Source organism: Molossus molossus, unplaced genomic scaffold, assembly GCF_014108415.1.
Source record: "Molossus molossus isolate mMolMol1 unplaced genomic scaffold, mMolMol1.p scaffold_m16_p_6, whole genome shotgun sequence".
In the NCBI taxonomy this organism is placed as follows: domain Eukaryota; kingdom Metazoa; phylum Chordata; class Mammalia; order Chiroptera; family Molossidae; genus Molossus; species Molossus molossus.
The window spans coordinates 84,910,913-84,936,217 of record NW_023425399.1 but is presented as its reverse complement, the minus strand read 5'-3'; the positions used below and the strand labels follow the sequence as shown (position 1 = coordinate 84,936,217).

At 34.9% G+C, this 25,305-nt stretch overlaps 1 protein-coding gene across 1 annotated transcript in view; it reads left to right on the top strand.

Moving 5' to 3' along the window:
* The window catches only part of CCDC178 (coiled-coil domain containing 178), a 390,130-nt gene that overhangs the window by 340,369 nt on the left and 24,456 nt on the right, over positions 1–25,305 (top strand). The window contains exon 19 of the mRNA XM_036245789.1: positions 24,326–24,460. Coding sequence (XP_036101682.1) covers positions 24,326–24,460 — 135 coding nt within the window. The remainder of the gene's footprint in view (positions 1–24,325; positions 24,461–25,305) is intronic.

Here is a 25,305-nt window from a genome sequence, read left to right as displayed (position 1 = left end):
ATAATATTTTTTGACACATAAAAATAACTTAAATTCCATAAATAAAACTTTACTGTAATACTACCATACTCATCATTTACATGTTGTCTATGGCCATTTTTATGCTAACTCAACAGAGTTGAGTAATTGCAACAGATGGTTTGGCCCACAAAGCTGAAATATATGTTATCTCATTTTTTTCTAGAAAAGTTTGCCGACCCTTTTGTATAAAGACAAGATAAGTGTTATTGTTGTTTTTACCCATGGATTTTGACTTTTTCAACTGCATTTTCTGCATCCAATAAGATGGTCATATTGTTTCACTTCTTTATTCATTTAATACCATTGGTAAAGTGCATGTTTAAAGTATATACATGTGTGTGTGTATAAATTTTCTTTATTTTTATTGCTGACACTATTACAAATGACGTCATCCTCCCCCACCCTACTTTGCCCCTTTTAAACCACACCCTGCACCTTTCTCTCTAACCATCACCACACTATTGTCTATGTCCATGTGTTATGTATATTTGGTTTTTTAATGAGTTTTATATTATTAGGATAAATTCAATCTGGTCATAGTTATGATTTTATAAATTGCCATACTCATTTTACAAATACTGAAACTAAATAGTTGTACATATTTATAAATAAAATTAAATTCTACATTTTCTATATTTATTCTATTTACCTGATATTAGTTTTCATGTTATGTTGGCCTCATGGAATGATTTGGAACTATTCTCTCTTTTTCTATTTTCTGAAAAACTTTGCATAAAAATGGAATAAATTACACATGTAAAACTTAAAGAACTCTTCTATAAAACTTTCAGACCTGAGTATTTTCAGTCTGAGGGTAATTTTTAACTAAAATTACAATTTATTTAATAAATATAAGACTATGTGACATTCTATTTTATCTTGAATCAGTTTTATTAAGTTGTATTAATAGATCTTTGTCCATTTTATTTAAAATTTATTGCATAAGATTACTTATAGTAGGATATTAATGTTTTTTATCTCTGTGTTTATTAATTTTGTTTCTTTTTTTTTTATCCTCACTCGAGGACATTTTTTTTTTTTTTTATATTTTGTTCAGATAGAGTGGGAGGGAGCGAGAGAGAGAGAAACATCGACGTGAAAGGGACACATCGAGTGGTCGCCACCCACACAACCCAACCAGGGCTGGGGACAAACCGCAACCGAAGTACATGCCCTTAGCGGGAACCGAACCCGGGTCTCTCGGGACCGCAGGCTGACGTTCTAACCGCTGAGCCAAACCGGCCAGGGCTTAATTTTGTTTCTTTTCAGTTCAAATATTATTAACTTTTAGGGTCCATTTTACGATGTTAATCCTGGTAGAAGTTGTATATTTTGTTGGTTTTTCCTAACAACTAACTCTGCCTTTGTTAATTCTTTCTATCATGTATTTGGTTTTATTACACTAAATTCTTCCCCTACATTTTTGGAGGGGTTCATTCTGTTCTTCATTTAACTTTTTAAATTAGAGTTATAAGCTCATTTCTATCTTTTCTCTTATTTCCTAACTTTATTGAAGAATAATTGACAAGTTGTGTATAGGTACAGTATACTATGTAATGATTCTAAGCATAAGAATGTTCCTCTCAGTATCATCTATTTGCATTCTATATATTTGAATTTTCATATTATCATTCAGTGTTAAGTATTTAAAAATATATCATGATCTATTATTGATTTATGTGTTATTTAGAACTATATTCATAAATTTCTAAAGCTATACAGAAAATTTTATTTTACTTCTAATTTAATTGCTTTGTTCCCAAGAACATGGTTTATACCATGTCACTTCTTTGAAATATGACTTGCTTTATGATCTCTAAAACTTTCTACATTTTATGTTTTATTTTATACAAGTTTCAAGTTTTAGTGTTTAATGTATGCTTAGAAAGATTGTGTAATTTATCATTTTAGTCTTTTGTGTATGTGCATATGTATTTGTATGCACAAACACACACATATATATATTTGCTAGATCAAGATTGTTAAGCTAATTAACCTTCATTATTTAAATTTTTGATTTGCCAAAACAGGTGGCTACACTGAAATTTCTCATAAGTTAATACATTTGTTCATTTCTATACTTAGTGCTTTAGTTTCATACAAGTATTTACTTAATATGTGTTTCCAGTTAACGTAACTATTTTTATAGTGTGTGTGTATATATATATGTGTGTGTATATATAATATACACACACATATATATTATATATATTATATATATATATTATATATATATATAATCTTAATATCTAATAATACTATTGTCTTAAAGATTCTCATACTAGTTAGGGAGCCTTGAGCAACTGTCCTGCCTGACATATTATATTTGGCAAATTCATTCTCAACTTCACTCCTGTAGCATTTATAGCAGGAATCTTCCCAGCTTTTGCGGAAGTCTTCCTTCTCTGAGCTCCTGTAGTCTATTGTTTCCATTCACCATCTACATTTGTCTATCTACATAAAAATTTTATTTCTCTTATATGTACCTCTGAATCAAATTTAAGACAGAAACCAGCTGCCCTATTGGATCCTTGAGCCACTGGATCCAGAGCACGGGCTCTGACACAGAATAATTTCTCAACAACGGTCTGCTTTATAAATCAGTAGTAGTAGCTACACTGTCTTCTGCCTAGAAATGTTGTAAGTATTAATGACACAATGGGATTGATACAGTATTTCTGTGCTATAATGTAGTATAAAAATGTAGAGCATAATTATCAGTTGAGAACAAATAGCTGAGTATAAATATATATCTGTATCTAAATATAATAGGAACTAATACACTGAGATAACATTAATTTGAAGTTTTTAATATAAACTAAAAAGCTATATCTGTACAAACTATGAAAAAATATTGAAGTAAATGAAAGAAACTTGATAGAGATCTGCTTAAACTACTTTAGAAACAAACTATCTTTCATACTATAAATTATTCAGTTGTATGTATGTATACCTCATTGCTGTTGACAAATACTCTTACCTCATTACTGTGCATTTTTGCAGAGCCTATATTTATTTATTTATTTATTCATTTATTTATTTTTATTGTTGAAAGTATTACAGGTGTCCCTCTTTTTCCCCCATTAGCCCCCTCCTTCCTACTCCCACTGCCCTCCTGCTTTTCCCAACCTAATGTCTGTGCCCGTTGGTTGTGCATATGTGCATGTAAGTTCTTCGGTTTATCTCCTCTCATCCCTCTGAGTTTATTAATCTGTTCCCTACTTCCATGACTGGTTGAGAAGTTATTTTGTTCATGATGTTCCCTAAATAAGTGAGGTAATTTCAAAATAATATTTGTAGTCTCTTAAAATTTTGAAAACATTTCCATGCTTTCAAAAATTGCAAAATCTCGATCTTCACTAATGAGTCTTCTCCTCCTTTCTAGTCTCAGTTGGCGCTAGAGATGCTTGATTCCCACCACTGTTAGAAAATTTAACATTTAGCCTTAATTATTAATTAATTTTATACTCTAAGTCAAAATGGTAACTATTATAATAGTGATAGGAATCAGTGGTGAGGAGGGCACAAAATATCCAATTGGAAAATAATTGAAAACTGTAATTATAGCTCTAGTGAGTGAATAGATGAAGAGCACGGAGGGTGAGGGAAGTGTGCATGCTCCAGGTTTTGTTGGCTTGGGTGACAGTGGACAGGGGCATCTCATTCTAAATCATAAGACTATGAGAGAAGGCAGGTGGGATGAGAAGGTTTGTGGACCCAGTGGATTTTTTTTTTTAATTCTTAAATTTTTTAATTAAATTTTTTTCAACTATAGTTTACATTTGATATTATTTTCTATTAGTTTTAGGTGTACAGCATAATGGTTAGACAATCATACTCATAGATACAGAGAGCAGTCTGATGATTGCTAGAAGAAAGAGGATTCGGGGGCTGGGTGAAAAAGTTGAAGGTTTTGAGACATACAGATTGGTAGTCATGGGAATGTAAAAAACAGCATAGAAAATATATTCAGTAGTATTGTAAAGACTATGTATGGTGTCAGGTGTGTACTGGAAAGATCAGTAGAAATACTTTGTAAGTATATAATTGTCTAACCAGTGGATTTATTTTTGAGCTTTAACCTCGAGGTCCCATTGGGTAAATAGGAAAGAGTGTCCAGTAGTTAATGAGAAAGACCACTAAGGTGTGGAGATGTCTTTTTTTTTTTTGCAGATCAAGTTTAAGAGACATTGTTGTTGGGGCTTTAGTTTAAATCATGGGAGTCCATGAAGTCATTCATGGAGAGTATAAAGAAGAGAATTTAGGGCAAAACCCTAGGAATCACAGATGTTTAGTGGTAGCAGAGGAAAAATAACGAGCAAATGAGACTGAAAAGGAAGTGTAGAACAATAGAGGGAAACTAAAAATAAAATCGAACAAGGAAAGACTTTCAAGAAGTTAGTAAGGGTTTTGCCATATCAGATGCCACTGGCAACCTTTGCTAGAGCCATTTCAGTGGAGTGGTCGAAGGAGTCTGAAGAGTAAAACAAGCTGAAGAAATTAAGAAGAAAAAGGAGATAATAGCTTTTCAAATTTCTCTGAAAACTGAGAATGCCACCTGGCCACATATCCTACTGACAATGTAGTTTAGTATTATTTCATTGTTCCTTGGATGAGTCAATTATGTGACCCTAGGTCACATAACATGCTAGTACCTAGATCTGCATGAATTTTCAAATATCCAGTGATCCTTCAGTACTACCACCCGAAACTTCCAGCATGTGGCAGAATATCTTTAGTTTCCTTACTGTGAGTTATTATCATTTCATTTATATGAATCATTGTCACCAGTGATATTTTCAGATTCTTTGAATATCCTAGAATTTAGTTTAAAATGTTTGCTGAATGAATGGAATCAGTGACTGGTACTTAAAAGGCATTGTTTTATTTTTATGAGCCTTCTATAATATTTGTTGTAAACTGTGTTCAATTATAACTCTAGTTCAAGCCAACAAATGGCTTAGTAAATTTTTTAATACTTTTTTTCTTGATTAATTTTACAGAGAGAGGAAGGTAGAGGGAGAGAAACATTGATGAGAGAGACCATCAGTTGGCTGCCTCCTGCATGCCTCCCACTGGGGATGAGGCCCACAACCTGGGCATGTGCCCTGACCGGGAATCGAACTAGCGACCTCTTGGTACATGGGTCAACGCTCAGCCACTGAGCCACACCAGCCTGGAAACTTAGTAAATTTTTTCTATGACAATTTGCACTACTTCGCAGATTATCTTATTGTCAAAATCCTTGTAGCCCCAGAGCAATTCTAGATCAGTAACAAGAAGGTAGGATAATGATAAAATATATGACTTTTGAATTCTAGTTTATGAAGTAGAATTTTCCTTTTTTCTGAACCCAAATTTCTTATCATTTTAGATGGTTTTTTCCTGCTCCAGCTCTACTGCATTACATGATTATGTTGCATATTTTCTTTATGCCGACATTTAAATTTTGCAAATGATTTAAAACAAATAATTTCAGAAACATTTATGTCTACTTGTGTATAAAATAAATAAAGATGTTGGGATATTTATAATGAAACTTGATGTCTTTAAAGAAGAAATATACTATTCAAAATAAACCAATTAGATCCATAATTCAGTATTTTTTTTGTTTGTTTGTTTTTGTTTTATCCTCACCCGAGGACATTTTTCCATTTTTTGTTCAGATAGAGTAGGAGGGAGAGAAAGGGAGAGAGAGAGAGAGAGAGAAACATCGACGTGAAAGGACACATCGAGTGGCTGCCACCCACGCAACCCAACCAGGGCCGGGGACAAACTGCAGCCGAGGTACATGCCCTTAGCAGGAACCAAACCTGGGTCTCTCTGGACCGCAGGCCGACGCTCTAACCGCTGAACAAAACCAGCCAGGGCCATAATTCAATATTTTTGATATAATGTTTTTAATGTGAATTAATTTTAGATAAATGTGATTTCTTAAGTCTGCTCTGGAACAAGTGGATCTCATAAAATGGTAAACATGTACTGTGGATAATCATCAAAGAAAATTGAACATAGTTCATAAATAAACACCAAAAGAGCCAGCATAGGGCAGTCATTTGGCCACATTTTAAAATCAAGGGGTTTAATTACTCTTGGGAAAATGAATGACTGCCAGGCAGACAGAAAGTAGATACTTTAAGAATATGTTCATGTCTAAAATATAGTGGCAATATAACTTTTTGTTTTTAGCCTTCATATATTCCATTTTCAACTGTTTCTTTTTTTTTTTTTTATCCTCACCCGAGGACATTTTTCCATCTTTTGTACAGACAGAGTGGGAGGGAGAGAAAAGAAGAGAGAGAGAGGGAAACATCGATGTGAAAGGGACACATCGAGTGGCTGCCACCCGCACGACCAACCAGGGCCAGGGACAAACTGCAACCGAGGTACATGCCCTTAGCGGGAACCGAACCCGGGTCTCTCCGGACCACAGGCGGAAGCTCTAACCGCTGAGCCAAACCGGCCAGGGCCATTTTCAACTTTTCAAAATGAATTATTCATCTGAGCAATGTTAGACACTTTTTTAGTAAGGATAATTTCTATTATAAAATTTTTTTAATTGTTTTATTCATGATTTAATATTTTTTAATTCACAGATAACAATACTTTTAGAATTAAGAATATACTTTTGTTTGTTTCTTTTTTAACAGTTCATGGAATTTGTGAGTATAATTTTGTAATTAAGTAAACAAAATATCTAAACTATTATCTTTAACTCTTAAAATGAAATATCCATCAGAATGCAGTAATTTTATTTTAGAATTAGATATCTATGAAACAAAGATGTCTGTGAGTTTTACACCTTATTACTACTTTTTTATATTTAATTTATTTATTTTTGTTACAGATGTTTCTCTTTTTTCCCCCATTGATTCCCCCCTTCTCCTCCCTCCTTGCCGTGTCCCCAGCTTCATTGTCCATTTCCATTGTTCATGCATACATGCACATAAGTTCTGTGGTTTATCTCTCCCAGACCACCCACCCTTCTGGGGATTGTCAGTCTGTACCCCACTTCCATGTCTCTGGGAATACCCTATTCCTCAGACTATTATGTTCATTATATTCCACAAATAAGTGAGATCATATGATACTTGTCTTTCTCTGTTTGGCTTTTTTCACTTAGGATAATACTTTCCAGGTTCCTCCATGTAGTCTCAAAGGATAAGAGATCTTTCTTTCTTACAGCTGCATAGTACTCCATTGTGTATATGTACCACTTCTTTTTTACCCATTCGCTACTGATGGACACTTGGGATGTTTCCAGATCTTAGATATTGTAAATAGTGCTGCTACAAACATGGAGTACATATATTCTTTCTGATTGGTGTTTCAGGCTTCTTAGGGTATATTCTTAGAAGTGGGATCACTGGGTCAAATGGAAGTTCAATTTTTAATTTTTTGAGGTAACACCATATTCTTTTCCATAGTGGCTGCACCAGTCTGCATTCCCACCAGCAGTGTACTAGAGTTCCCTTTTCTCCACACCCTGGCCAACACTTGTTTGATGATTTGTTGATGGCGGCCATTCTGACAGGTGTGAGGTAATACCTCATTGTTTTAATTTGCATCTCTCTGATGATGAGTGATGTTGAACATTTCTTCATATGTCTCTTAGCCATTTGTATGTCCTATTTGGAGAGGTGTCTGTTTAGTTCCTCTGCCCATTTTTTAATTGGATTCTTTGTCTTCCTTTTGTTGAGTAGTATGAGCACTCTATACATATTGAAAATTAACCCCTTATCTGATATATCATTGGCAATTATGTTCTCCCATGCAGTGGGTAGTCTTTCTGTTTTGATGATTGTATCTTTTGCTATGCAGAAGCTTGTGAGTTTGATGTAGTCCCATGTGTTCATTTTCTCCTTTGTTTCTATTACCTGAGGTGATGTATTAGTAAAAATTCTGCTGCGTATGATGTCTGAAATTTTGTTGCCTACATTTTCTTCCAGGATTTTTATGGATTTATGAGTCACATTTAAGTCTTTTATCTATTTTGAGTTTATTCTCGTGTAGGGTGTAAGTTGATGATCTAGTTTCATTGTTTTGCATGTAGCTGTCCAATTTTTCCAACACCATTTATTAAAGAGGCTGTCCTTACTCCACTGTATGCTCTTGCCACCTTTGTCAAATATTAATTGAGCATATAGTCTTGGGTCCATTTCTGGGTTCTCTGTTCTATATGCCTGTTCTTGTTCCATTTTTGGGTTCACTGGTCTATATGCCTGTTCTTGTGCCAATACCAGGCTGTTTTGATTACAGTGGCTTTGTAAGTATAACCTGAAATCTGGTAATGTGATCCCTCCAACTTTGTTCTTTATCAAGATTGCTGTGGCTATTCGAGGTCTTTTTGGTTCCATATGAACTTTTGAAGTATTTTTTCTAATTCTGTGAAGTATGACATTGGTATTTTGATGGGGATTGCATTGAATCTATAGATTGATTTGGGTAGTATGGACATTTTAATGATGGTAATTCTTCCAATTCATGAACATGGTATGTGCTTCCACTTTTTTATATCTTCCTCTATTTCTTTCTTTCAATGACCTGTAGTTTTCTGCGAATAGGTCCTTTATTTCTTTGTTTAAGTTTATTCCTAGGTATCTTAATTTTATTTTTTGCTGCAATGGTAAATGGGATTGTTGTCTTAGTTTCTCTTTCTGTGAGTTCATCATTGGTATATTAGAATGCAATCAATTTCTTGACGTTCATTTTGTATCCTGCAACTTTTCCAAATTCATTTATTAAGTCTAGTAAATTTTTGATGGAGTCTTTGGGGTTTTCTACGTATAGTATCATGTCACCTGTGAATAATAACAGTTTCACTTTCTCCTTTCCAATTTGGATCCCTTTTATTTTTTCTTCCTGTCTGATTGCTGTGGCTAAGATTTCCAGTACTATGTTAATTAAGAGTGGTGAAAGTGGGCATCCTTGCCTTGTCCCTGTTCTTAAGGGAAATGCTTTTAGTTTTTGCCCATTGAATATGATGTCGGCTGTAGGTCTTTTATATATGGCCTTTATTATGTCAAGATATGATCCCTCTATTTCCACATTGCTGAGCGTTTTTATCAGAAATAGATGCTGGAATTTGTCAAAGGCTTTTTCAGCATCTATTGATATGATCATGTGGTTTTTATTCTTCATCTTATTTATGTGGTGTATCATGTTTATTGATTTGCGGATATTGTACCAGCCTTGCATCCCTGGGATGAATCTCACTTGGTCGTGTTGAGTAATTTTTTTTGGTGCATTGCTGGATCTGATTTGCTAGTATTTTTTTCTGGATTTTGACATCTATGTTCATCAGGGTTATTAGCCTGTAGTTTTCTTTCTTTGTAGTGTCTTTTTCTGGTTTTGGTATTAGAATTATGCTGGCTTCATAAAACGAGTTTGCAAGTCTTCCTTCTTCTTGAATTTTTTGAAATAGTTTGAGGAGAAAGGGTGTTAGTTCTTTGAATGTTTGGTAAAACTCCCCCGTGAAGCCATCTGGGCCTGGGCTTTTGTTTGCTGGGAGAGTCTTGATTACGTCTTCAGTTTCTTCTGTTGTTATTGGTCTGTTCAAATTTTCTATCTCTTCCTGGTACAGTTTTGGGAGACTATGTGTTTCTAGAAATTTGTCCATTTCACTTAGATTGTCAAATTTGTTGCCATATAGTTGTTCATAGTAGCTGTTAACAATCTTTTGTATTTCTGTGGTGTCAGTTGTTACTTCTCTTCTTTCTCTGTGTATTTGGGTTCTCTCTCTGTTTCTTGGTGAGTCTAGCTAAGGGTCCATCAGTCTTGTTTATCTTTTCGAAAAACCAGCTCTTTCTTTCATTGATCCTTTGAATTGTTTTTTTTTTTTTTTTTTTTTTGACTCATTTATTTCTGCTCTGTTCTTTACTATTTCCTTCCTTCTACTTGCTCTGGGGTTTTTGTTTGCTCTCTAGTTCTCTAAGTTGTGAGGTTAGATAGTCTATTAGAGATTTTTCTTGTTTTTTGAGGTAGGCCTGTAGTGCTATGAACTTCCCTCTCAGAACTGTTTTCGCTGCATCCCATAGATTTTGTGTTGTTGTGTGTTCATTTTCATTGGTTTCCAGGAAGTTTTTAATTTCTTCCTTGATCTGCCTGGTAACCCATTCATTGTTTAACAACATGCTACTTAGCTTCCATGTGTTCAAATGTCTTTGATGTTCTTCTTGCAATTGATTTATAGTTTCATGCCATTTTGATCTGAGAAGATGCTTGATATTATTTCAGTCTTCTTGAACTTGTAGAGACTTAGTTTGTGTCCTAACATGTGGTTAATCTTTGAGAATGTCTCATGTGCACTTGATAAGAATGAGAATTCTGTAGTTTTGTGGTATAATTCTCTGTAGATATCTATGAAATCCATTTGGTCTAGTGCTTCATTTAGAGTCTCTGTTTCCTTGCCAATTTTTTTGCCTAGAGGATCTATCCAGTGATGTCAGCGGGGTGTTGAAGTCCCCTGCTATGATTGTATTGCTATCAATTTCTCCTTTGAAGTCCTCCAGAAGATTTTTAATATATTTTGGTGCTCCTATATTGGGTGCATATGTTTATCAAGGTTATATCTTCCTGTTGGATAGATCCTTTCAATATTATGTAGTGGCCTTCTTTGTCTCTAGTTATAACCTTCATTTTGAAATCTGTTTTATCAGATATGAGTATTGCTACCCCAGCTTTTTTTCCCTTTCCATTTGCTTGAAAGATTTTCCATTCCTTCACTTTCAACCTATGTGAGTCTTTTGTTGTGAGGTGGGTCTCTTGCAAACAACATAAGTGTGAGGCATGCTTTCTTATCCAGTCAGCTACTCTGTGTCTTTTTATGGGAGCATTCAATCCATTTACATTTAAGGTGATTATTGATATGTACTTATTTATTGCCATTTTTGTTTACTGTGGTTTTATTTTTCTTCCTATTTCTCCTGCTAATTACAGCAGTTCTTTGAACATTTCTTGCAGTGCTGGTTTGGTGCTAATGTATTCCCTTAGCCTTTTGTGTTTTCTGGGAAGCTCTTTATTTGACCTTCTATTTTGAATGATAGCCTTGCTAGGTAGAGTAGTCTTGGATTCAGATCCTTGTTTTTCATGAGCTTGATTACCTCATGCCATTCCCTTCTGGCCCATAGTGTTTCTGTTGAGAAGTCAGCTGAGAGCCTTATGGAAGTTTCTTTGTAGGTAACCTGTTGCTTCTCTCTTGCTGCTTTTAGGATTCTCTCTTTGTCTTTAATTTTTGGCAGTTTGATTACTATGTGTCTTGGTGTGGGTCTGTTTGGGTTCTCCTTACTTGGGGTTCTCTGTGCTTCTTGAACTTGAATGCTTTCTTCCTTCACCAAATTAGGGAAGTTTTCTGTCACTATTTCTTCAAATATATTCTCTAACTCTTGCTCATTTTCTTCTTCTGGGACTACTATGATGTGAATGTTATTATGTTTCCAGTTGTCCCACAGTTCTCTTAAGCTGTTTTCCTGTTTTTTAATTATTTTTTCCTTTTGGTTTTCTGATTGGTTGATTTTTTTCTACAGTATCTTCTAATTCACTGATCCGGTCCTCAGCTTCCTCTACTCTGCTCTTTAGACTTTCCAATGTGTTTTTTATTTCTGATATGTCATTCTTCATTTGTTCTTGGTGGTTTTTAATTTCCAACTTTGATTTTCAACATTTCTATGTCTTTACTCATGGTGCTCATGTTGTTATACATGCTGTTGAGTTTCCTCAAGATCATGGCTCTGAATTCTAGTTCTGTTAACTTGCTTAACTGCACCTCATTTATCTCATCTTTGGTAGAGGTCCCTTGTTCTTTCATTTGACTTTTGTTTCTGTGTTTCACCATTTTGGCTATCACAGTGGGCTTTGGAGCCTGCCAAATTTTCCCTGTGGGTGTTGGTGTTCTCCTGTTTGTGGCTCCCTCTCCTGGGTTTGGATGAGGCAGGGAGGACCCACGTTAAACACCACTGTCGAGTCTTACTTTCCTGGTTAGAGTTGCTAGCCCAGGGAATGGTAGTTATCCTCTAGCTCTTTTGCCTGGAGGCTATTAGTAGGGATCATGGTAGTTTCTGAGTTGACTGAAAAACTCCCTCAGGTGCCTATTGTAAGAGGATTTCCTAAGGGTGGGCATATGCTGGTTGTTAATGGGCCTCAATTAGCATTTCAATGGCCACCAGGTGGGGTTGAATCTCAGAGGGAGGTGCCCCTGCCTCTCCCCAGGGCCCTGGGAAGGAGTAAAATGACCACAGTCCTGAGTGGCTGCAACTCAGCAAAAGCTCTGAGCGCCCTCCAAATCCCGAGTGTCCCCACACAGATCCAGTCCAGTCTGCCCTCCCTCTGCTGGAGCCCAAGGTGAGTGGCTGCTGCTAATTTAGCCTCTGTCCTGGCTCTGCACTGTGGAGCCGCTTGGTACTTTAACCCAAGGGCGCCACTCCTAGCTAAGGCAGTGGCTCTGGCTGAGGCAGCTCCAGCCAATAGCACCTAGCCGAGGCCACTGCAGGTCCCAGCCCAGGGTGCAGGTCCCAGCAGAGGGCGCAGTTCCTAGCCCAGGCCACTGCAGACCATGGGCTCCAAGCCCCCTCTCGCATCTTCGCAAGCCTATCAGGATTGAGTCAGTTTCCCTGGTTATGTGGTCCTCCAACGTGCTTTTCGGTTGCCTTTTCCTGATGATTTGTCTTTATTTTCGTTGTAATTCCAGTTTGGTCCTGGGAGATGGTCTGTGTAGCTTCCATTCACTTCACCGCCATTTTCCTAGTCTCTTAATCCAGAAGGCAAATTCCTTGATGTAGTGATACCAAAGGAATACCACACAGCTTCAACAAGGATGAAGTCAACCAACGCTGACAAAACCCAGGAACCCAGAAAAAGGATGTGAATTTTCTGCTTGCATATCTTTTTTCAAATATCCTAAAATTATAAATAAGCAGACTACTGCAGAAAGTATCTTTCAAATCAAGGCAAATTATTCTTCCACATATCAGCCTCCAAATAAAGCCCACTGGGTGCTGCTGAACATGGTCCCGCCTGACCCGGAGCCCCTTATTACTACTTTTAATACATAAAAATATTAGATTAGTTACTGTCTGTTACAAGTAGTAGTAATGTGTTATAATTGTAAAATATACAAAAGAAATATATTTGCATATTCATGTAAAGGGCAGACTTGATCTTTAACTATTCACTTCAAGAATTTGTAATGTCTGTTATGGATCAGCTTTCTTTCTCTCATTCCATCAGAGTTTTTATATATTAGGAGAGGTCAAAATAAAGAATTTTAAAATGTATTATTCTTTATATAATTTGAGAAGAGAGTAACTCTTGTGAGTCTATTCTTTTAAGTATACCTGAGCAGATGACAAAGGACATTTCTAGAAATGAGCATGATCTTTAACACTAGTCTATGGAATGTATTTGATAATGAAGAAATATCTCATTACCTTTGGGATTTTTATATTGTCCATGTGTAGCTTAGTAACTGAATACTATAAAAAGACCAGTATTAACTGGGTTTTGTGTATCTGTCATTCCTGCAGTGCCAAAAATCTGTGGAGAGCTTTATAATTGCCATTGTTTGGGTTATTACAATAAACAGAACCGATAAGGCTTAGGCTGTTTGCCTTGTGAGCTGCACTTCACATCGTTCTGTTGAATTAAAATCGCATGCACATATCTGCACTTAGTTTTGTTTATCTCTCAAATAGAAAAAGGCAGTGTTCTTTCAGTATATGAAATTATACAACAGGCAGGTCAGAAATTATAATCATTATTTTAATATTCCTGTGCAACTGACTGATTATATGTGTGTTTCTACGATCTCTCATCTAAAATCTATTTCTATAGAAAAATACTGATATATTTTCTAAGTGGCCTTTGTTATATCTTTCTCAGAGCTTTAAATATGATTTTAATGGATTACCTATAGTACAAATGAAAATCTGCAGAATACAGCATGTTTTTTCTCTTCTTTGTCAAATACACATGATTTTTTTTAGAACTGCTTCCACAGTTGGATTATATGACTATATTTATAGATAGAAAATATGAATAGATGATCTGAACTGCTTTGATTTTTCTCCCAAAGTATAAAAATTCGCAAAGTAATATTTCTACTTTTAAGATGCAGGCTTCTCACCTATGATATTCCAAGCTCACTAGCAGTCACATCAGATGAACTTTCAAATTTTCAGATACCTGTGATGAGTCACTCCATGCATACACAAGGTACTTCCTTCAGAAATTCTGTAACCTCTAACAATTGTCACACATCGTCATCACACATACCCACTCCCAGCTACCACCCCAGTGTGCTGGGAATTGACTTGTACTTCCAGAATTTGGAATGTGCCACACCTCATCTTTTGTTTCTACATGTTGTGTTAGTCAAGGTTGTTTATTGCAATGATTCTGTTAATTGCCTGTTTGAATGTTTTATCTAATGGATTTTTCATGTTATATGCAGAAAAAGTCTGTGTTTATTTAAGACTACCTAGTTTTTATAAAGATATTCTTCTTCCAAAAAGTATAAATGAAGTATTGTTTCAAAATATGTCTCATATACTCAACTCTTCAGCAGTTGTATGTTTTCATTAGTCCAGTGATGGACAAATCATTATGCATAGATTACTTTGAGTGTTGCCCATGAACAGTCAATATGTCAGTTAGTATTACTTTTGTACTATAAGGAACTTCTTGTTTTCCATATTGACTGGTCTTTGTTTCCTGGCAAAACAAGTATAGTTCATTTTCAGATAACTATGCATATGGTATTTGTATTTTCATTAAAAGACAGTTATTACATCTCATTCTTATAAGCAGAAATTCATTATAAGGACACTTCTCATTTCCTTGAAATGTTCCCTTTCTTTTTTCTAGTGTTCTTAAATTGCAAAAGCCAGATAAATTATGTGCTTGGGGAGTTAATTCTTGGTACCATATGTCTCTAAGAATGATTTAATTTTATCTAAAGCATGTTTGCAATGATATATATATATATATATATATATATATATATATATAATGTATGTATATATATATATAGTGTCTTGCACAGAGACAGTTTAAGAATTTTTTTAAAACACTAGTCTACTATTGTTTTAATACAGTAAGTGTGTAATCTTACAAAAATTTCTGTTTAGATTAATATATGTTTAATATCTGAGCTCTGTTGTTGCTTTTTAAAACTGACTTAGCAAAGCATCTTTACAATATGAACATGGCTGATATAAAAATATTACTGCCATTATTCTTATTAGAGATTTGATCTGATTTGATAATGGTTAGAAAATTGAAATCACAGAAGAAAATTTAGTCTAAAGACTAACTTGAGGAATTATAAAAGTTTACATATCCTAATGCACTTTCCAATGGAAGTACCACCAACTCCCCCAATTCTAGCAAATTCAAATTACAGTGATACCTCGGTTCTCGAACATAATCCGTTCCAGGAGGACGGTCGAGAACCAAATTGTTCGAGAACCGAAGCAATGAAACCCAATAGGAAATAATGGAAACTGGATTAATTCGTTCCAAGCCCCAGAAAATGCCTATTTACTGGCCTAATTTGTATATAATATGTAGAAAAACATAAGTCTCAACAAGAAATAAAAGTGTACAGTATGTCTAAGGGTTAAATTCAGTGTAAAGCGTGACTCTCTCCACAAAGCGTGACTCTCTCTCTGCACTCACACTGATGACGCCAGCAAGGCGCGCTGGGCCGAATGAACGCCATTCGGCTCAACTCGGCTCATCTCGGAAGTTCGAGTTCCAAATATTTGTTCGGATTCCGAGACAAAAGTTTCTTGAATCTCCTGGTCGAATACCGATTTGGTCGAAAACCGAGGCGTTCGAGAACCGAGGTATCACTGTATAATGAAAATGTTATATGTGTCTATCTCATTTTGTATAAAATAAGTTATTAAGTTACTACTCAACAACTGTATTATTAATTATGTGAACAGATGGGTGGAATACCAAAATTCTTAGACAATATGAAACAGCTGGAAATAGTAATTCTTGTCATATTGATGTAAACTATTAATATTTGGGGGAGTTCTTTTATTATAGGTAACATCACACTGTTGTTGATACATAACAAAACTCTTGTACAAAAAAAAAATTTTATATTTTAGCAAATGGTTGAGTGTAATAAGCTATTTTTTAAAGCAGACTATAATAAATTCCCTAAAAGTAAATAATTCCAAGCCACAAAATATGGAGGATGCTTTTCTTGCAAAGGTGTCAGCTTAATTCAGGGTTGTTTTCTTAATTGAAACAATTAAACATACAATAAGTAACAGAATTATGTAGAAGATATAATTAAGTAAATAAGTTTTATGATAAATTTCCATGTACCTTTACCAGCTTTGTATATCTTGACATTTGCCTCATCTGCTTTGGATAAACCAGTGCAGATACAATCAAAACTCTCTATCTACCAATTCCTAATATTTTCCTCCTCCTCTTTCAGAATTTAACCACTATCTTTCTTTTAGTGTTTATTATCCCATTCGTGTTTTTAATACTGTTTTTATGGAGTAATTAATTTAAAGTATAAACTGTTCTCTTGTTTTGTGTGTGTGTGTGTGTGTATATATATGTATATATATATATATATATATATATTCTACTGTCCATGTCACTTGCAACTTTAGTGTATTTATTTTAAATGTTAGGGTTTATTTAGGTTATGAGCATACCACAGTGTATTTTTTCATTACTCGATTATAGATAATTAAATTTTTTTCCAAATTTTTACTATTGCAAACAATGCTATAAATGAACATTATTTTATTTGTTTTCATGAGAACAAATTGTGACTATGTTTTGAGAGCAAATCACCTTTAGGTCTTGTTAAAACAATTGCTGGGCCCCAATGTTTTTGATTCATTAGGTCTGAATGACTGTGTTTTTAACAAGTCCTGGAGTAATACTGGACCTGTTGCTCCTGAGAACCACTGATGTAGAATATGTAGATTCAAATATAATTCCCGGATCAAAGAGAAACATCTTCAACTTCAATACATAATGGAAAGTTGCTCTCCAAAGTCTGTGTCAAATTATACACAAATTTGTATAGTATTTGAAAGTTTCATTTTTTCCTCCAAATCTTGACTGGCAATTGGTATGAACAGTTTATTTTTTAAAAATAATAGCCAATCTGATGAGAGTGAAGTGTATTTATATGTACTCTATATTAAGGTTAAACATGTTTTTATGTGTTTATAGACCAAATAACTATTTTCTGTGAATTGTCCTTTTGTATCATTTGCCCATTTTTATGGCATATTGTTTATATTGTTCCTTATTGATTTACATGGACTCTTTCTGTGTTACAGAAATTAGTTTTTAACAGCTATATGTGTTATTAATATCATCTCTAAACCTGTGGACTATTTTATTACTGTTTAAACTTGAAATTTCAATGTGATTAAATTATCAGTTATTTTCTTTATAACTTATTTTAATATTTTGTTTAAAAGCGTTTCCCCTTTTAAAGGTCACGAAGTTATTTCATCAAATTTTCTTCCAAAAAATTTAATGTTTAGCTTTTCTCATTTTAATCTGCCTTGCTTTTATTTACATGTCTATTGTGAGTTAAGGATCTATTTTTATTTTAGATCTTGTATAGGAAAAACTAATTATTCCAACCTTTCTCCATTGATGTGCATGTTGTCTCTCGTATATTTAAAATTCCTATATTTTATGTGAATGTTTCTCCTTTTTTTTTTTTTTTATCCTCACCCAAGGACATTTTTTTTATATATATATTTTGTTCAGATAGAGTGGGAGGGAGAGAGAAAGAAACATCGATGTGAAAGGGACTTTCACATCAAGTGGTCGCCACCCACACAACCCAACCAGGGCCGTGGACAAACTGCAACCGAGGTACATGCCCTTAGCGGGAACCGAACCCGGGTCCCTCCAGATCGCAAGCCAATGCTCTATCCGCTGAGCCAAACCGGCCAGGGCAATGTCTCTCCTTTTTAGCTCTCTTTTCTGACCAAATGTTTATCCGTTCTAATACTGATATCTTATGTCCTATAGCGTTGAGACTTTTCACATATTGCAAGTCAAATTATTTGAACTTATTTCACAAGTGTCTTAGTGTCCCAGGTCTTTGTTGCCCCATGTGGATATTAGATCAGGTTCTGTGAAATTGGATAAGATTGTAGACTAATATGAAAAGTTGACATGCCCTTGACAATTTGTTCTCATTTGTGGACATATTACATATCTCCCTTTATTCAGTCTTTATAGCTTTCAAAAATGTTTTTTAACACTCACTATAAAGTCCTACAGAGTCTTTAGTAAATTGAAACTGAGATACCTTATATTTTATATTATGATTATAATGGTATTTTTTAAATTACAATTTAAAATTGGTTATTACTGATTTTTTAAAATGGTATTGATTTTTGGGTTTTGTTTTTTTTTTAATCTTCACCCAAGGACATTTTTCCATTTTTGTTCAGATAGAGTGGGAGGGAGAGAAAGGAAGAGAGAGAGAGAAACATCAATGTAAAAGGGACACATCGAGTGGCTGCCACCCGCACGACCAACCAGTGCCAGGGGCAAACTGCAACCGAGGTACAGGCCCTTATCGGGAACTGAACCCGGGTCTCTCTGGACCGCAGGTTGATGCTCAGACCACTGAACCAAAGTGGCCAGGGTGTATTGATGTTTTTAAATGTTGATCTTGTAGGCAAAAGAGTCCTACTCCATTTCCTAGCGTTGGTTTATAGAGCCTCTTGTGTTTTCAGTGTAGACATTATTACCAACTCTTATGCCTATATATTTTTTCTCTCTTTCTTTTAATTTTTTCTTTATTAATTTTAGAGAGAGAAGAAGAGAAAAATAGAAACATCAATGAGAGAGAGCATCAATTGGCCACCTCCTGCATGCCCTCCACTGGGGATTGGGCCTACAACCTGGGCATGTGCCCTGACTGGGAATCGAACTAGTGACCCCCTGGTGCATGGTTCAACGCTCAACCACTGAGCTACACCAGCTGGGCTTCTTTCTTTCTTTTTTATTGCTTTGATCAGTATCTACAGTACATTTTTAAACAGAGGTATTGATTTCTGACATCGTTACTTGATTTTTTTCTGGAATTCATGAGACTGTTTCTAAAGTGTCTCTATTTAGTAAATATTTGTGAGGAGTTTTTGATTTATAGCCTTTATCAGATTAAAGAAATTTTCTTCTGCTCCTATTCCTAGATAATTTTTTATTGTTGATTATTTTTGTTCAGCATTGATTCATATCAACTTCTTTTGGGGATGGTTATTTTTTCTTTAATATATTGATGTGTTACATGAAAATATTTGTTGACAATGAACCACTGTTAAATTTCTGGAACTATTAAATTATAGATCCTGTTTACTGTCTTCAGTTAAAATAATGAGCTCTTAGATGGAACAAACTATATTTCATCAATTAAATAAGTAATTATTAATCACAGTCTTATTACTAATAAATCATTTCCAGTTTCAGTCTTACACCAAACAGTGAATTTACTTTACAGTCAGAAAATATAGACAGTAAATTATTTCCTTACTAGGCAAAGAGAGGAAGAGTTAAGAATCTCTTGTTAACTATTGCTGTATAACTACTTGCCCCAAACTTTAGCAGCTTAAAACAACAAACATCTATTTTCTCACAAAGTTTCTCAGGGTCAAGAATCAGGAGCTGCTTAGCTGGGTGATTTTGGCTTAGGGTCTCCCACAAGGTTGCCATGCAGATGTTGGTCAGGTGGCAATCACCTGAGGAGGCTGGAGCGTATACTGCCAAGGTGACTCACAGAGCTGTTGGCCAAAAAATGCTTCAATTCCTCACCATGAGGGTGTTTCCACAGAGCTGTTCACACAACATGAGAGCTGGCTTCCCTGGCTCAAAAGATCTGAAAGAATTAGAGAGAGAAAAGCCAGGGCAAAAGCCACCATTATGCCTGTGGTCTGTCGGTGTGTGTGCGTGTGTGTGTGTGTGTGTGTGTGTGTGTGGTGTGTTTTGAAAGTGGCATACTATCACTTCTGCTATTCTGCTCTTTACAAGAAAGTTACTAAGTCCAGCCCACACTCAAGGGGACAGGAATTCTGCTTCACTTCTTAAATAAAGGAATATCAAATGATTTCAGGGCCTATTTTTAAAATCACACCTCTGAACACTTTTTATTTTCTCAGACACAGTAAATAACAAATATTCTTTAACTCTATTTTATCCCATTCTTCTGCAGTGTGTCCCAATTGTTCCCTTTGGGCTAGATATAATAAGACTTTACTTTATTCTTATGTTTTCTATAATGTAAACCAAAAACTTGTATGCTCTAAACTGTCCCTGGAAAATACCTACAAATGTGATACTTTGGAATTTCTAATTTCAATGCTGAGAACACGAGAAAGATGCAAAGTAATATTTTGGTGCTCATTTGGTTATGGGTAAGCCCTAATGTTTTTGAAACCTATAATTGGAATATCAAATATTCTTATTTTATTCTTTTAATCTTTATATGCATAACAATAATGAAATAATATCAAGCTAAATTCATATAATTAAAGGTTTTGTGTGTCATAATATATGCATGATTGCATTTAGTATTAAATCCAGGTTTGTATGATCTAAAAGAGTTAGATTTTCATTAATTCATATAGGTGAACAAAATAACTCGGATTAAAAACAGAATTCATGTAATTTAGTGTGTTAAATAGGAAACAATCATTCTTGAATGTCACAATATTAATTTACTCTGCCTTACTGTCAAATCGTCTCAAACTTTAAAATTTTAATGAATGTCATGGGAGCCTAATCAAATTTAGGAATGTATTTACACCAAATATATAAACGTGTATTGTATACAGTGCTCACAAATGTACATTCTGTGCAATACCCACAAGATCGCCAGCTCTCTATATCTCATGACACCATGTCAGAGTGGGCATTGATTGAGTTTTCTGTTCATAAATAGGTACATAGTAATCATTATCTCAAAAGAACTATTAGTGAGTTCCATCTTTGTGCTTCCTTCAGCAAAGAGCTCAGAAACCAAGTGCTAGAGCCGGCTTAGCAAGCCTACTCCAAATCCAAACTGCTCAGAAACCACTGTCAGAGAACTCCCCTAATTTCGTTTTTTGCTCTTTTAAATGGCTCAGAGTACACATCAACTGTTTCCCGATTCAGCTTTCCTGATAAAACGGAATATCCTCCCTTTCTCTTTCATAAAACAAAATTGAGGGCAATGGAATTGAGGATCTTTTTCTAAAATGACTTTTCCTGTTCTAATATGCTCCTTCTTAGTTCAATGAGAATATATCCATTTTCTTCCAAAATTCTTGCAGTATTTGTTTGGGGCTCAGCAGCAGTTCAATTTATCTGCCAATGGCTCTAAATTACATTTCTATTTCTAAGTACATGACAAGTTAATCCAGTGTGTTTTTGTCCCTCACTATCCCTTTTTTTTTTTTTTTTTTTTATCCTCACCTGAGGACATTTTTCTATTTTTTGTTCAGGTAGAGTGGGAGGGGGAGAGAGGAAGAGAGAGAGAAACATCGATGTGAAAGGGACACATCGAGTGGCCGCCACCCACACGACCAACCAGGGCCGGGGACAAACTGCAACCGAGGTACATGCCCTTAGGGGGAACCGAACCCGGGTCTCTCAGGACCGCAGGCCGACGCTCTAACCACTGAGTCAAACCGGCCAGGGCTACTATCCCTTTTTGTTTCTCTACCACTTCCTCCCTCATCCCACCTCCCTTCTCTAAATTCTGAATCAGAGGGCAGGAATGTAATCATTTTCAGAATTAATGATTACATTTCAGGAATGCAATCATTGGAGTGTTTCATTCCAAAAAATTCTGGGCTAATGGAGTTTGGAGAGAGAAGAAACATTCCAGTTCCTTTGGTTTTCCAATCTCATTTCTGCCGTCAGCTGAAGGATGTATATTTTTGTCTCCTCCATTTCATGGTTTATTTTTCTCTTCTCCCACTAATTACTACGTTCCTGAAAGTCTTATTCACTTATTCATTTTTGCCACTAAAATTCTCGGAGTTCACTTTATTGAGTTATATTTAATAAATATTTATTGAATGATCACTGTCTGCTGACATATTATTACTGAGCTTTTCTCATAATCACTTTCCTAAAACACTTGTCATCATGACCAACTCTTCGCAAACATCTTTCTCAGCATCTTTAACATTTTTTTCTATACATTTTTGTTGATCATTTTTTGTCTCTAATGTATGTGTATGTATGTGTGCACATGTGACTTTTATTGAATGCTGTTTCTTTTCTCAAGAATTTCTTCCTTTTTTCCCCCCTCTATCCTGGTTCTTTTTCCAGAGGACTGTTAGCTATAGATTTCAAAACAAAACAAAACAAAAAACTGTTTCTTTGAGATACTACTACTCTTTCTTGATAGTTAAGGAACTTCTCTACGTAAGTAGCTGCAGTGAACACTTGTATATGGACTAATTTAAGGCACTTGTGGCTACTGCATGCGCGAATGCAGAAAACTGCATACATGAGACTGACTGTGTACAGCTGCTTCTCCTCATTTAAGATGTGAATGTGGGAAACATTACCATTCACTCCCTCTGGTAATACCTTCCACACATTGAAGATTTCCCATTTGAAAAACTTACCTTCACTTAAAAGTATTTCTCTAAAACTCATCTCCCTCATATTTGCCTTTTGTCATATTTATGGATAACAAAATAATAATAAATAGCATAGACTAAGGTATCCTAATGTCTTACTGAGTATATTAAGATAAAGCATACCTTCCCATCATTGGCTGTCAGAGTTGGCAGAAAAATATTTTAATATTATATTAAAATTATTAAAATATTTTGTTTAAATATGTTAAAATATTACAGCAGTTAATTAATATTGTCAAATTTCCTCTTCAAAAAGTGATGTTACTCTTTAATTTAATAGCCTAAATTATTGGAAATGCCCATAAACTAATTCCAGGTAATGTATTTCAGCATTTAGCAAGCTGAAATAGTTATAGTTTTTAAGGTTAAATTTTCTTCCTGTTAACCAGTTGACCAAGAATATAGACTTCATTTGCCTGTGAACGTATTATGCTTATTACAATGCATAAATGATGATAAATAATTCACATGCAATACCAGGTAACTTTTTAAAAGTGTTATTTGTAAGTAAACTTTTATTGAAATATGCATATTGAAAAATGTACTAGTTATGCATGTACTGTTTGATGAAGTTTTGCAATGGATCCCTTACATATACCCAGGTCAACAGTAAAATATAAAAGAGCTATATTTTGTGACGTTTTATTCTGTTGTGAAGAAATGTTTGATATGAAATTTTTGATGTTTATTATTCTACAAAATGCACTAAATAAATCAATATAATTAATTATCCACATTATCAAAATCCAAATGAAGTTTCTGTGACAGAATATATTATATGTAAGTGTTTGTATGGATTTTGCGATTAATTTGTATGAAGTTTATTTCTTTGAAAATTACCTAATTAGAACATTTCTGCAAAGTGTGACTATGCTGACAAATGTGCATTGTCTTAAACGTCTACAGGGTTTTTTGGTTGGTTTTATATTAAACTTCCTAAAGGTATAGAATGTCTCACAGAAATCTTGCTTTTTATGTATAAATTCAGTATTAAACGTGTCCCTACTGAGCGTTGCATCCACTGTACTTTGGTGCAGTGAGATGTTTCCATGTCACATAGTCAGAGGGAGGTAGATTAATAGGGAGTTCTAGCTGGAAATTTCTTCCCTGTTATTGTTCTCCCTCAGCAGTTGATGGCTAAGTTAATTCTCTTTAGTTTTGTCATGCTCTAAAGCACACATTGCCAAGCAATGGTAAGCTTTATGAGGAAAAAAGAAGCAATGGTGTCCATCAAAGTCTTAAAGTTGCATTTTTAAACTTTGGCTTGACCTGATGTGCCATTCAAAACAGCTTTAAAAGATTTTTTTGTAAAGAAAGGTTCAATATGTCCCGAGGCTATCGGTTTTGAGTTAAACTGGGTGAAGTAGAAATATTTTACTCATCAGCTTTGCAGTCACAGAGTTTGCCTCAGCTAGAACAAAACTGCTGAGGCATTTAGAGAAAATTAACCCCCCATCCTGGCGGCCAGATGTGACTGGTTTCTGATGAGTGCACATGAGTGGGCTGAAAAATCAGGAGACTGTGAAATTCCTGTCAGGTCCGCACAGTGCAGAATGGGCTATTGACTGCTTTCTATATTTCCCTCCATCATTCTTCTTGAACACTGCCATTAATTTCCTCTCCTACTCTGACTTGTGTTCCCCCCCCCCCCCTCTTCCCTTTAGCTCTGTCAGCTGCAAAGAAGGATACACAAGGTGTGGCAGAAGTATCTCAAACTGGTGGTCCTCTACAGCCAGATGAAGCTGGCCAAGTTCCAGACAGACTCTCAAGAGAGCATTCAGAAAATATTAGCTGTGCAGGTAGGTGATTGCAGGGAAGTAGGAAAGATCATTGTGATCTAGATTGAAAAGCAAATGATGGGTAGTGTGATGAAGCATTAAAACCATATCCCATCAGAGTTTTATAAATTTTTAACCTCTTTAATAAACTGGAATTGCATGAAGAATGAATTCAGTAAGTTAGCATATACACCACGGATACTTTGGTGGGGGGAGAATTAACTTATTTCTCACAAACCTTGGAATGGATTTTTATAAATACATTTGATGTAAATACGTATTTTCAAATCTTCAGGCTTTGCAGATGGCACTCGGCTGTTTAAAAGATACTGTCAATAGTTGCCTTGTGTTCCTTTGTGTGAAATCTGCAGTTAAAATGACACGTTTATTTTATTTAACTGTTTTCTTTCCCCTTCCATTTTGCAAGAGGCTCATTCCTCTAAGCAGATTTGGAAATGACTTTATGTGAAAAATAAGCAGTTTGAGATTAGAAAATAAATATGGTTCCAGGTACATGTGAAATTTTACTATTCATTCTAGTAAAAACTTTCAGTGAATCAAGTGTCTTAAAATAAGACTATAATCTGTTTTTAAAAACCCATATTGACTATGTTCTATTAAAAAGCAAAAAACTAGAAGTATCTGTTGTATTAAAAAAACAAAACAATGATACATGTTATTTAAAACCATACTTTTCATTAACTTGCAGCAAAAACAATGCATGCTAAACCCAAAACAAACCAAATCTTTTTCTGAACATTTTAATTGCATGTGTATTTCATGATGTTTTTACCACAAATAAAGAAAAGTCTTTCATAAAGCATTTCCAAAGCTATTTCAAATTTTATTTTTCCGGTGATTATTTT